The sequence below is a fragment of the Zingiber officinale genome, chromosome 1A (assembly GCF_018446385.1).
Source record: "Zingiber officinale cultivar Zhangliang chromosome 1A, Zo_v1.1, whole genome shotgun sequence".
Lineage (NCBI taxonomy): Eukaryota > Viridiplantae > Streptophyta > Magnoliopsida > Zingiberales > Zingiberaceae > Zingiber > Zingiber officinale.
Window position 1 is genome coordinate 190,069,617 of NC_055987.1, and position 14,740 is coordinate 190,084,356.

The 14,740-nt window shown below is 38.7% G+C and overlaps 1 protein-coding gene across 1 annotated transcript; it reads left to right on the forward strand.

Moving 5' to 3' along the window:
• Positions 1-5,052: 5,052 nt before the first annotated feature.
• Positions 5,053-7,917, forward strand: LOC122013680 (alpha-humulene synthase-like). The gene is made up of 7 exons (XM_042569920.1): positions 5,053-5,203; positions 5,330-5,579; positions 5,737-6,109; positions 6,399-6,617; positions 6,978-7,113; positions 7,202-7,450; positions 7,531-7,917. The coding sequence occupies exons 1-7, from the start codon at positions 5,099-5,101 to the stop codon at positions 7,822-7,824; spliced, it is 1,626 nt and encodes a 541-aa protein (XP_042425854.1). The 5' UTR covers positions 5,053-5,098; the 3' UTR covers positions 7,825-7,917.
• The last annotated feature ends 6,823 nt before the right edge of the window (positions 7,918-14,740 follow it).

The window sequence follows — 14,740 nt, forward strand, 5'->3', positions numbered from 1 at the left end:
CAGGCCAGAGGGTTTATAGTCGCCAGTTCGACTCTAAGATTTAACGTCGTTGCTCGACGGTCTTCCAGCTGGGGGGTTTATAGTCGCCGGTTCGACTCTAAGATTTAACGTCGCTGCTTGACGGTCTTCCAGCCGGGGGGTTTATAGTCGCCGGTTCGCCTCTAAGATTTAACGTCGCTGCTCGACGGTCTTCAAGCCGGGGGGTTTATAGTCGCCGGTTCGACTCTAAGATTTAACGTCGCTGCTCGACGGTGTTCAAGCCGGGGGGTTTATAGTCGCCGGTTCGACTCTAAAATTTAACGTCGCTGCTCGACGGTCTTCAACAATGAGCTTACAGCTCGGATAATATACACCCGGCCGAACGGCACGGGGTCTTCGACATCGACCCTGTGGCTCGGATAATATACGCCCGGTCGAACGGCACGGGGTCTTCGACATCGAGCATGTGTCTCGGATAATATATGCCCGGCCGAACGGCACGGGGTCTTCGATATCGAGCCGGTGGCTCTGATAATATACGCCCGACCGAACGGCACGGGGTCTTCGACATCGAGCCGGTGGCTTAGATAATATACGCCCTGCCGAACGTCACGGGGTCTCCGACATCGAGCCGGTGGCTAGAATAATATACGCCCGGCCGAACGGCACGGGGTCTTCCACATCGAGCCGGTGGCTCGAATAATATACGCCCGGCCGAACGGTACGGGGTCTTCGACATCGAGCATGTGGCTCGGATAATATACGCCCAGCCGAATGACACGGGGTCTTCGACATCGAGCCTATGGCTCGGATAATATACGCCCGGCTGATCTGCACGGGGTCTTCGACATCGAGCCTGTGGCTTGGATAATATATGCCCGGTTGAACGGCACGGGGTCTTCGACATCAAGCCGGTGGCTCGGATAATATACGCCCGGCCGAACGACACGGGGTCTTCGACATCGAGCCGGTGGCTTGGATAATATACGCCCTGCCGAACGGCACAGGGTCTCCGACATCGAGCCGGTGGCTTGAATAATATACGTCCGGCCGAACGGCATAGGGTCTTCGACATCGAGCCTGTAACTCGGATAATATACGTCCGGCCGAACGACACAAGGTCTTCGACATCGAGCCTGTGGCTCGGATAATATACGCCCGGCCGATCTGCACGGGGTCTTCGACATCGAGCCTGTGGCTCGGATAATATACGCCCGACCGAACGACACAGGCTCTTCTACATCGAGCCTGTGGCTCGGATAATATACACCCGACTGATCTGCACGGGGTCTTCGACATCGAGCCTGTGGCTCGGATAATATACACTCGACCGATCGGCACGGGGTCTTCGACATCGAGCCTATGGCTCGGATAATATACGTCCGGCCGATCGGCACGGGGTCTTCGATATCGAGCCTGTGGCTCGGATAATATACGCCCGACCAACCGGCTCGAGGTCTTCGACATCGAGCCTGTGGCTCGGATAATATACACCCGGCCGAACGACACGGGGTCTTCGACATTGAACCTGTGGCTCAGATAATATACGCCCGGCCGATCGACACGGGGTCTTCGACATTGAGCTGATTGCTCGGATAATATACGCCCGGCCGACCGGCACGGGGTCTTCGACATCGAGACGATGGCTCTGATAATATACGCCCGGCCGATCGGCTCGGGGTCTTCGATATCGAGCCGGTGGCTCGGATAATATATGCCCGCCCGATCGGTACGGGGTCTTCGACATCGAGTCAGTGGCTCGGATAAGACACGCTCGGCCGATCGGCTTGGGAGCCTTTGGCATCGAGCCGGTGGCTCGGATAAGACACGCCCGACCGATCGGCTCAGGAGCCTTTGGCATCGAGCCGGTGGCTCGGATAAGACACGCCCCACCGATCGGCTCGGGAGCCTTTGGCATCGAGCCGGTGGCTCGGATGTGATGGAAACTCGGCCGATCGGCACGGGAGTATTCGTCGAGAAACTATGATAAATTCTATGACCGAAAGAAAATACAGCTGAAAAACTAACCTGCCGACCAGCAGAGGATCTGATTCAATTTCTCGACTTTCGAATACCCGTGGAGTGAGGATACGATATACTCGTCAAAACCCCTCAAGGCCATGAGGATGTCAGAACTTTTCGGGTCGTCCGTCTTCACGTTCTAGACCAGGTGCGTTCCCACAGACGGCGCCAATTTGATCCTGTCCGAGCGCTGAGTCGACGGACGCTGGGGACATGGCACGCTCCGCTGCTGATCCGACTGGTGGCGTAGATCTCCGGTGAACCTGCAAAGAAGACGAGCCGGGAGGGGTTTCCCAGCGACGGCCCTCCGACGCTCAAGTCAGGCAACGAGAAGTGAGAGAGGCAGCGTAACTGTGGCTACAGTAAGGGATCGCGCATACCTTCGTCGACGTCTGGGGTCCTTATATAGGACCCCGGGGAGGTGCGGGCATGCTTCTCGATGCGTGCACGCTTCCCCAAACATACCTTAACGAGCCCATGTCAGAAAAGTACCTCTGACGCCATTCCGCAATCGTCCGAGCATATCTCGGATGTGACGGTGGAAGCTCCTCCGTATGATCCTGTGTACGGCTCGACCGCCAACTCTGCTACCTGTCGGTGGCAGACATCTCGAGGATGATGTTATCCCCTGTCCCCTTTGTCCTCTTGCGCTTCCTGTCTGTGTCAGGGCCGAGCGGTTCGGCCGCTCGACGGACATATTATTTCTGCCTTGATCGTATGCTCGGATGTGATTGCTCCTGCCTGTCTTTGTTGCCTTGTGCCCCGGCCGAACGGACATCCCGCTCGGCCCTGAAACCTTTTTACCTTGAACATCGGAAACCCGACCCCTAGTCGGGTTATGCTTCATTCGGCTCGGGGGATTCACAGCCGGTCGCCTTGCTTCGTCCGGCTGGTCGGCCTGCTTCGTCCGGTTGGTCGGGTGTCGGGGTTGAATCTCTTGACCTTTGACCTCCACGTGTCGTTGACCTTCCGCCAACGAGGGTTCCCGGTCCTTACCACCGGATCAAGTATAATAAACTTACTCACACTGAACTTAACATATATGCACTAATCAACAGGGTTTTCCTTAAATCCAAATAAGGCAAACACTTGATCAAATTTTTGATACCACTGACGAGACGCCTGTTTTGAATTATAAATGGACCTCTTTAATATACATACTAGATGCTTTGAGTTCTTAGACCCAAAGTTCTCTAATTACACCATATATATAGACTTCTCTATGTCTTCATTGAGAAATGCAGTATTCACATCCATTTGATGTAGCTCCAAATCATAATGAGCTACAAGTTCCATGTTTACCCTAAGAGAGTCTTTTGTCGGCACAAATGAGAAAGTCTCATTGTAATCAATGTCTTTTTCTGAGTGAATCTCTTGGCAACAAGACGAGACTTATACTTTTCGACATTCCTCCTTGAATCTCGCTTGGTTTTAAATATCTATTTACAACCAACGAGCTTTTCTACTTATAGGCAATTCGATAAGTTTCCAAACGTCATTGTCTTTCATAGACTTAACTCTTTTTGCATAGCGTTAATCCACCTTTCAGGATTAGAGCATTGTTTGACTTTTTAGAAAGATGTATGATCATTTTCCAACTCTATGTCAAAATCATGCTCTTGGAGATAAATATAATCACGAGAATTAGTGGTTTTACGTTCCCTTGTGGATCACCTTAAAGGCACTTGTGTTTGATGTGGTTGAGATACATGCTCATCAATATTATGCAATGCTTCAATTTCAGTGACCGACTCCTCTAATTGCATTTGAGAGGTCATGGAAATATCTTGGTTCACTATGCTCACTAGATGTGCGATACCCATAATGTGTGTTATGATAACCACACCTCTACTGATTGAACTAGTAGTGATTATTGGAGGATTGCTAACGTATTTCTCAAAAAATACTTTCCTCATTTTATCACTCTCAGTATCTTTAATGAACTTAATATTTCTCGTTTTGAAAAAAAATCTATTAGAGAAATTATAAAATTTATACTCTTTTTATTTCTTCGAGTAATATATAAAATTACAACTAATTGTTCGGGGGTGTAAACGACCCCATCCGAATCTATCCTCTGATTGTGTTCAATTTTATTTATTTAAATGTTTAATTTATTTAAATTTGAATAGTTAATCCATCAGATTGTTTTTCCTTCTATTTGCCTGTAAAAATGACTTGTTAAACGTTGATGGAAAATTAGCTCAAAGATTATTTTCCTAAATGCCCGGTTGAGCACATGTTAGTATAAAAAAGAAAGAATTTAATATAAGTTTGCATGAGACTTCCAATTTACATTAATTCAGAAGATTCTTTTTGTTGAACACATGTTAATAGAATAATTAAGGAAAGCAATTATATATTAATTGTTTATATAAAACAAATCTTATTAGTCTCATTGACTAATCATGGGATGATCGATTCAGTCCTACTAAATTTTTTCATCGGCTATCAGATAAATCGAAAAGCGTTCGTAGTAGGCAGTCAAGAAGCTCAGTATTTTTTAGTTATGTGTCATATTTGAATTTTTTTTTTTACAAATTCATTATAATTAAGGATCAAACTGAAAATATTTGGGTGACAATTTGTACATCCATTCGCCGCACGTCTCGTGTAAATAATTATAAAAATACAAAAGGCAAATTTGGCCATCTAGACAACGAATTACACATCATCTAACTCATTAAAAACAGTACTGTTTTCTAATTATGCTTTTTAATTTTATTTTTTGTGGACTGGGTGAAGAAACGGCCAACAGAAGGTGTCTCCCCATTTATTATCACCATTTAATTAAAGTACTATAACAATATTTAATATTGGTTTAGATTGTAAGTTTTCCACTCTCCCCATTAATTATCACCATTTAATTAAATTCCTATGACAATATTTAATATTGGTTTAGATTGTAAGTTTTCCACAAGTGGTTGTCTCGTGTGTTTTATTCCAATTAATTAATTAATAAAGTTGTAACTTTTAGAGGAATGGGGAAATTAAAGAAGTACAAAAGTTCGATTATAAATAGAGAAGAGAATTAGCTAGGCACCCAATGCAAAAGTGAGCAAGTATTCAAGTCGTCACACTTGCTAATATATCACTGATGGAGAGGCAGTCGATGGTTCGTAAGTCAGCTGAATATCACCCTACTGTTTGGGGTGACTATTTCATCCGGAACTACTCTTGTTTGCCCCTCGAAGAAGAAAAGGTCGTGCTTTATAATCCTCTCATGTTTGTTCATGATTTTATATATATATATATATATATATATATATATATATATATATATATATACATATATTACATTTCTAATGAGTTTGGATCAATGATGCAGGAGTACATGATAAAGAGAGTGGAAGAGTTAAAAGATCGGGTCAGAAACCTATTCGAGGAAACACATGACGTATTGCAAATTATGATTTTGGTTGATTCGATTCAACTTCTTGGATTGGATTATCATTTTGAGAAAGAAATAACTGCGGCACTAAGATTGATTTACGAGGCTGATGTTGAGAATTATGGGCTTTATGAAGTTTCTCTTCGATTTAGATTGCTTAGGCAACACGGATATTATTTGTCTGCAGGTAAGAATATAAATAACTACTTTACTAAAAGTAAAATTGGAATTATAAATATTTTATATATAATTATGAAACAATTGATTTTTTTTACTTTTATTATTATAATATCCACTAAGATAATTAAATTGTTAGAAATAAAATTAGTTATCTATTCTTGTAGATGTTTTTAACCAATTCAAAGATGATAAAGGAAGATTTTTGTCGGCCTTGAATGGAGATGCAAAGGGACTACTAAGCTTGTACAATGCGGCTTATCTCGGAACACATGAAGAGATGATACTTGACGAAGCTATTTCTTTTACAAAGTGTCAACTTGAATCTTTGTTGGGTGAACTTGAGCAGCCTTTAGCATCGGAGGTGTCTCTTTCCCTTGAAACGCCACTATGTCGAAGAATTAGAAGGCTCTTGGCGAGAAAATATATACCCATTTATCAAGAGAATGTGATGCGAAATGATACTCTATTAGAACTTGCAAAGTTGGATTTCAATCTACTACAATCTCTTCATAAAGAGGAAGTGAAGAAAATTTCAATGTAAGTAAATTATTTACAGTGTCTATGAATATCAAAATAATATAATCTTTATATTTGTATATATATAAATATAGCGAGAGATAAATTAGACAATTGAAAATAATCTAAACTCTCAAGACTATATATATATATATATATATATATATATATATATATATATATATATATATATATATATATATATATATATATATGATTAATTTTCTAATTATAAGTTTTGTATTTGTGGTTTAAACTAATTGATTTATTTTCCATATATGTGCTCACACTTTGGATGATATACTTGCAGATGGTGGAATGATTTAGCACTGGTTAAGTCTCTAAAATTTGCTCGTGATCGAGTGGTGGAATGTTATTATTGGATAGTTGCGGTGTATTTTGAACCTCAATATTCTCGTGCACGATTAATTACTTCCAAGGTTATTTCTCTCATGTCAATTATGGATGACATCTATGATAACTACAGCACATTGGGAGAGAGTCGATTGTTAACCGAGGCAATTGAAAGGTTTGTTTTTGGTTCATTTATATATTTTGATATTGTCTTATTTCCTTTAACATTTACTAGAAGTAAAACTTAGCAAAATAAATTCATTTAAAGATAACACTTTGATATGGACATGCACCAAAATACTAACAATGCAATAGTTTTTTTTTTTCATCTTAGCTTCATTTTGCTAATTTTCATTGGTGCTTTACCAATACTAACAATGCAATAGTTCATCTTAGCTTCATTTTGCTAATTTTCATTGGTGCTTTACCAATACTAACAATGCAATAGTTCATCTTAGCTTCATTTTGCTAATTTTCATTGGTGCTTTAATTTACCAATGTCATGACCTCATATTTCATATTTCTTTACATTTAGGTGGGAACCTCAAGCTGTTGATCAGGTACCAAAATACTTGAAAGATTTTTATCTCAAGCTACTAAAGACTTGCAAAGATTTTGAAGACGAATTGGAAGCCCATGAGAAATATCGCATACCATATCTTCAAGAGGCAGTACGTGCATCAATAGCGTATATATTGCCTTTAACATAATAATCATATGAAGCTTAAAATTGTTTTTCCATTAAAAAATTTCATGTAGATAAAAGTTCTATCAAGATCTTATTTCCATGAAGCAAAATGGGGTGCGGAAGGATATGTGCCATCACTCGAGGAGCATCTGCGTGTTTCATTGAAATCGACCGGGTATCCTACCGTTACATGTGCCTCTTTCGTAGGTCTAGGAGAAGATGCAACAAAAGAAGCATTTGAATGGGTTGCTAGTTTCCCCAAGATCCTTAAATCCTGCACTATAATTACTAGACTTATGGATGATATAACTTCACACGAGGTTTTGTTTTGTTCCAATCGTTTCTTTTGATAAAATGTTTGACGGCATTAATATCTAACAATTTCTTTAAAAATTTGAAGCTGGAGCAAGAAAGAGATCATGTCGCTTCAACAGTTGAGAGTTACATGAAAGAATATGGTACGAGTGCAAAAGTGGCACGCGAGAAGTTGCAAGTGATGGTGGAGCAAGGATGGAAGGATTTGAACAAGGAATGCCTCGGTACGACACCGGTAGCTCGATCTTTAATTGAAATAATACTGAATCTTTCAAGAGCCATGGAAGATATATACAAGTACAAGGATACCTATACTAATTCCAACACTAGGATGAAAGATAATGTCTCTCTTATATTGGTTGAATCCTTTCCTATTTGAGAGCATTGACCACTCTTCTATAAATAAATCTTAAGTAAGAAGAGTATGTCTTATCAGGGCAATGCCCTAATATGTGATTTGAGAAAAACAAATCAACAAATATTAATGTGAAACATCTACTCTTTTGGTCCCATGAATCAATTTTATTTTATTACTTATTTTTCAATTCTTTTATGGCTGTTGGTCACTAGTAAATATGGTATCGTCTAAGTGTTTTGGCACAATTATTTTATCTAAAATTCCTTCTCACTCTCACTTTGTAAAATGTATTTTTGACTTTCTTTTATTTGTTGGTTGTTTCTAGATCCGATCGTGATTTGGAACCGTCAATTCTATAGTTCCTAATAGATTGAGTTGAAGTCACCAGTTCTAGAGTTCGATTTACAGTTCATTATGATTTAAGATTATTATTACTTTAAAAATAAAAATTATAAATTTATAGCAAATATAAAAATGATTTATATAATTTTTAAAGAAGTAAATTTAACCTTAGAAGTATTTTCATTGGTACTTCTTTGTATCTTGAGTATCAAAATTTGCTCAGATTTATTATCAGTAAATTGATAACATGATCCTCATTTTGATATCTTTGCCCCCCAAAAATTGAAATGACGAATATCTTATTTTCACTATAATTAGAGAATTGAAGTAAAAATATTAAGATTTCAGAATTAAAAGTTGAAAATAGAGAAGATACTGTAGAAATAATAACGGATGTTAAATCATAGTCATTGACAAAAAAAAATAATCATATCATCTTAAAAAAAAAATTCTCACCCATCTCCCTCAACAATAGAATTACTTTTTCTCATTCACTTTTAACTTTTAAAACTGAGGAGGCTGAAGGAAGCAAATTAAAGATCCAAAAGCATCTCCCATTTCTTGGTGCTCCTCGAAATTCTGCTTCCTCGCCGACTTCTCCCATTGCTCGATCGAAGACCAGCGATCTCTTTCGATCTTCGCTAGATTTCCGCTCCAAAAACTATCTTTTTAGCTATTTATTTTATGGATTTTCTAATTTTGCTGGAAATTTCTAATTTTAGCTATTTAATTAATGACGGTCTTGCATTCTCTTCGCTAATGAAAAGCTTAGAGATCTGTCAAATTATCCGGCCCTATGGGGAACATGTCTTTTTATACATTGGGTCCGAATTTGTTATTTGTCCATCATCAGTAAAAGATTGCGAGTTAACAAGTTCTAAACTTTTTTTATATATATATTGTTGCATGGTGACCATATGAGATAAAATTGTATGGAAAAATATTGTATTAGATATATTTGATTATTAAAAAGAAGCAAAAGTATTAAAATAATTACTAAATACATAATTATTTATCAATCATCAACAACTTACAAAATAATTTGGTCACCACACAATTTCTATGTTGGCTGCATGATTATATATACAAAATAACAGTATAAGATGCACATAGTTGATATAATTAATATTGTCAACTAGGGAGATGAAAAAGTGAAAAAAAAAATTCATAAAATATACCATGTCATTATTAATAATTTTTAATCACCTAATATTATTCTGAATCAACTAAATTAACACTTGTAAGTTATTATCGCTAGACTCTATTGGTATATCAACTTTCTCACTGTTAGACATCTCTCCATCATCTATTTATTCTTAATTGACATTAACATATACAAGTAATTGTGATGTAGATTGTATTTCTCAATCAACTGAGTATATCTTGACTTCTTCATTTTGATATATATTATGGTTTTAGCCGGTTATGGTGTTCAACATTTCTATAATTGACCGAGCCTTCATCTGACACACTGCTAACCATTCACTAGGTTTTCTTCTCTTTGTTGGATATTTAAGATAGAATACCTGACCAGCTTGTACTGTAAAGATGAAAGGCTTAGACTTGTTAAATCTTTTGTTTGCGTTAACCTTGACTAAATTATAGAAACGATGCATTCTGGCACCTTTTCTTGGAGTTGGATCATACCATGAGCATTTGAACAATACACATCTTTTTAAAGGTAAAGCTGGATACTCAATCTCGATGATTTCCTCAAGTCTACCATAATAATTAAATTGAGTATCATTATTATTTATGGATCCTTTTATACAAACACTAGAATTATACTTGCGCCTTTATGAGTCATGTTGGGCCACATGAAATCTGAAGCCATTAACATAATAACCTGTGTAAACTGTTATATTACAAAGAGATCATGATGCAAGATTTTTTAGTCTTTCATCTTGCACATTTGATGTTCTATAGTCGTTCACCTATAACAGTAGCAATTATATAAATTAGATGCATATATAATCCAGTTGCATTGTAAAATAAATAATTTAATTGCTAACTTATATAAATTTGAAACCAATACGCAAATTCATCCTCTAACTTGGTTGATATGGATTATGATGAGTGGTACTGGAAAAGTGATATGGTAGTAGGGGTCAAGATGACAAGGTGGTCAAAGTGAAGAGGAAGTGACAGTCCTATTTCAAAAAGAGTAATATCCATTCATTTGGCTCAGATTAGTCCCCCGGTGTTAAAATCCTTGGTATAGCTAGGCCGAGTTTTAATCCGGCCAAGGGAAGATGGTCAGTCATTAAGCCAAGTGAACCAGGGAGTATAATATCTCAAAGGTGGCCAGATCTTAGGGAGGTTAAGTTTAAGGTTGTCCAGTCTTATATAGCGGCCGGAATGACTTACTCATTTTGCAACATATCAAGCACAAATAAATAATAGTGTGCGTGTGTATTCGTCTGGCCTTAAAGTCAGGTGAGCAGGTATGCTCTGAACGTACAAATAAATATCGATTGGGATAAAGGCGCTCAGCTTCATCAGTTCCCATATGTGTGAGTGTACAAATAAATTCCGGCCAGAATAAAAGCGCTCAGCCTCATCAATTCCCATATATGCAACCGGTCAAATAAATATCACCTGGGATAAAGGTGCTCAGCCTCATCAGTTCTCATATGTGTGACCAATCAAATAAATACCGGCTAGGATAAAGGCACTCAGCCTCATCAGTTCCCATATGTGTGACCGACCAAATAAATACCGATCGGGATAAAGGTGCTCAGCCTTGTTAGCCCTTATATATGTGACCGGTTATCCAGGCTTAATGCCCTCAGCTTCAGAAAACCCTTTCGATACATTCGACCAACGTACACAAACATCCGATTAGGTAAAGGATTGATTGAGCATACGACACTTATATTCATGTTATTATTATTCATCCGAACGGAATTCCAACCCAACATATGTTATCATTAAAGGAAGTTCCCAGGATCTTGATACACTCTACCATTCTCCAGCGAGTATATTAATATTGCACAGAACGTGATTGGGTTGCTTAATCTGGCATAGGGCAAGGGAATATACAGAATGCAACTAAATGGCTCAATAAAAGAGGTCAGCTAAGGATCGACCGAGATATATTCAACAGATTATATTATCTTACTAGGACGACTGGTTTAAGGATCGGGCGGGTTATGTCCAACAGATAATATCAGCCTAATAGGCCAATCGACTTAAGGATTGATCAGGTTATGCCCAGGAGATAAACATCAGTCTAATAGGGTGATCGACATAAGGACCAGCCTGGTTATGCCCAGTAGATAACCATCAGTCTAACAGGATGGTCGACTTAAAGATCGGTCGGGTTATTCCCAGCAGAGAACATTAGTCTAACAGGACGACCGACTTAAGGATTGGTCGGATTGTATTCAGTTGACAATATCATCTCAACAGAGCAGTCAACTTAAAGACCGACTGAGACAAGTCCAGCAGATAGCATCTTAACAACCTGGTGTTATGATAATTATGTGTCACAGAATAATATCCTTCTGGAACATTTTTCGGGGCCATCATGTCCCCATCATCAAACGAATTATAATAGCATATTCTTTCGGCTACTTCAGTAATAACAGAATCTATAAACAATAAAAAAGGTACATCTGTGAAAAGAAAAAAGATTTCTCAGATTGTTACGGTATATCATCCAGACTGTACTTCTTCCACCATCTAACAAATTTTGACACACGACGCCACCTCATGACCATGGAAGTCATGCAAAATGATATATAAAGGGGAATACTCTCCGTTGGCAAGGTATGTATCATTTGCATCTGAAACCTACACTCGCGCGTATCCATTATTGTTCTTCAATCCACTCGCCAAAGATCATACTGACTTGAGGTCGGAGGGCCTTGCTAGGGATTCCTTCCCTAGTCTTTGGTCACTAATGCTTTGTTGGATCCTTTGAATATGCACAGGATCCGGAGGAAATCGCCTTCTCGGATAAGGTCTTCTCTTCGTCAACAATCAAGCCATCACCACCAACGCATCATCTCCGCAGGTCTCAGATAGGATCATTGGTCTCTACCTCACTTGTACTTATTGATGGATTTTGGAGATGTAGTTGTTGTTCGTACAAGCTATCAAAGAAGGTAATTTTAAGACATATTAGATAACATGTCAAATATTCTTCAATACTTATTATATTTATAGCTAAACTATTACTTTATATATGGTTTGACTGCTTTACAGTTTAAGAGTATGTATATCCTCGCAGCATTATATTCTTGTTCATTTAATCATCTAGTAACAATTGCACCTATTGTCTTACCATGAAACTTGAAAATAAAAAACATTTCTTGGTCTGTTGATTGAGTATCATTAGAATTTCATGAACACTTACGATGTCTTATTTTCACATGATTAGCAAAATAATAAGAGCAGAAAGAAGTTGTTTCTTCAACTAAATATGCATTACATATTGATCCCTCAACTCTTCTTTTATTACGAATATTATTCTTTAATTTTCTTAGAAATATTTCAAATGGGTAGATCCATCTGTATTACACAGGACCAACTAATTGTGCCTCATAAGGTAAATTAACAGGTAGATGTTCCATAGAATCAAAAAAACTAGGTGGGAATATTTGTTCAAGCTAAGCTTACATAGTATCATTGGAATGTCTGTCTGAAGCCGAAGCATATCTGTGGACATAATAACCCTTGAAGTCAAATCTTTGAAAAAGAGACTCAACTCTGTAAGTGCTTGCCAAACATTGTTAGGAAGTAGATCATGGAATACTATTGAAATTAGTCTTTGTATAAACACGTGACAATTATGACTCTTCATTCTAAACATTTTTAACATGTTCGTATCAACACAATAAGATATATTCGTGGTATATCCATCAAGAAATTTGATTGCTCTCAACCAAGTACATAATGCTTGCTTATCTTCTTTGTTTATTGTATAATATTCTTTCGGATATTTATTAGTTGTTTAATTCTGATACAACTCAAGTCTGTTTACTAATTGCCTTAATTCATTGTGTGATTTTGTTATATATTTAGTTTTCCCATGAACATTTATCATAGTATTGAAGATGTTATCAAAGAAATTTTCGCAGCATGTATCACATCTAAATTATGTCAAATGAGTACATACTTCTAATATGTTAGCTCCCAAAATATGCTTCTTTTCCTCCAACCACACTTGTTCACTCTTACAGTGTGTTTATTTATCTTATCAGAACCATCCTGATATACTGGAAGAAATTCATAATTGTTAATTTCATCAAGAACTTCTTCACCTGATTTTGATATTAGAGGAAGTTTCCTAAACATTTTATTCCGTTTGAAAATTTTCTTATTGTTGGTGCAGGGAGCACCAGACGATCGAACCTGTGTTTTGATTATGTCAAAGGGTCCAAAGTTAAGTTGTCTTGTGATTTAACAAGGTTGATTGAACTTGTAGGAAAAGTCCTAAGTATTTTTAGGCAAAAGTCCTAGTGGATTCTAGGCAGGTGGAAAACCCTAGGGGTGGTAACCCTAGGTGATGAAAAGTCCTAGCCGCGGTTAGGCAAGTGGAAAACCCTAGGAAGCGATAACCCTAGGTCCTAGGGGTAGGTAACCCTAGGCGGAAAGTCTTGGCCGGTCGAGCGCTGCAGGCAAAATCCTAGAGTCAGGGACTCTAGGTTGAAATCCTAGTGGTCGCGGACCGGGTGGAAGTCTGGACGGATCGTGAAGCGGACGTCCAGCATGAAGACTGGAAGCCTCGGGCGCTGAGCAAAACTCCAGTCGGTCTAGAGGACCGGTCTGGCAACATGTAACTTCTCCTGAGAGGAGTAGGCGATGACGCGTTCCTCGAAGAGGGAATAGTAGCCGTCGATTCGACCTAGAGTTTTGATGAAACTCAAACTCAGAACTGGATAGTCAAAGGCTGTCAAATTTCATATTATATATATATATATTATTTTTGCCTGGACTAACATTATTTTACAAAAAATAAGGGGCTGAAAAAAGCTGGTCCGGGCGCCCAGAACCTAAAAATTATCTACAAACTGATGTGTCATGTGTCGGTTAGCTAAACCACGTGGTCCAGGCACCCGGAGTGGTTCCAGGCGCCTAGAACAGCCTATAAAAGTAGCCTTCAACCAGAAGCTTTAGAACAACATTCTGAACAAATTCTATTTATTCAAGCTGCTGAGAAAATGCCTCCTTGACACTTGAAAGCTACCCCGACGACGATTGTGCTAAGGATTCAACTCTCCAAGTCATCGGTATTGTTATATTTCAAAGTTACTTGTAGTTCAACTGTAAATCTTGTTGTAATCTTCGATTAATTAATGATTGCCTATCGAAAGCACTCTCACGTGTGGGCCTTGGAGCAGGAGTTGTCACAGGCTCCGAACCAAGTAAATCTTGACGTGCTTTTTCTTGTCTTTGTCTTTTCATTATTCTGCTGTATTTTTACTCGATTGTTTTAAAATGAATGAATTAGCCACGAACGCTATTCACCCCCCTCTAGGACTTTACGGTCCTACACTTATTTCTTCTGAATGGATGATCAACTGGTAAAAATTTTGTGATGATTATCAAACTAAGATATCTTTCCACTGCAAGGTAATGAAAATGCATC

Excerpts from the sequence above, each read along its gene's own strand:
- LOC122013680 (XM_042569920.1), top strand. The coding sequence starts at position 5,099 with ATGGAGAGGCAGTCGATGGTTCGTAAGTCAGCTGAATATCACCCTACT. Across the intron at positions 5,204-5,329 it reads TGCCCCTCGAAGAAGAAAAG|GAGTACATGATAAAGAGAGT; the intron begins GTCGTGCTTTAT and ends TCAATGATGCAG. Across the intron at positions 5,580-5,736 it reads CGGATATTATTTGTCTGCAG|ATGTTTTTAACCAATTCAAA; the intron begins GTAAGAATATAA and ends CTATTCTTGTAG.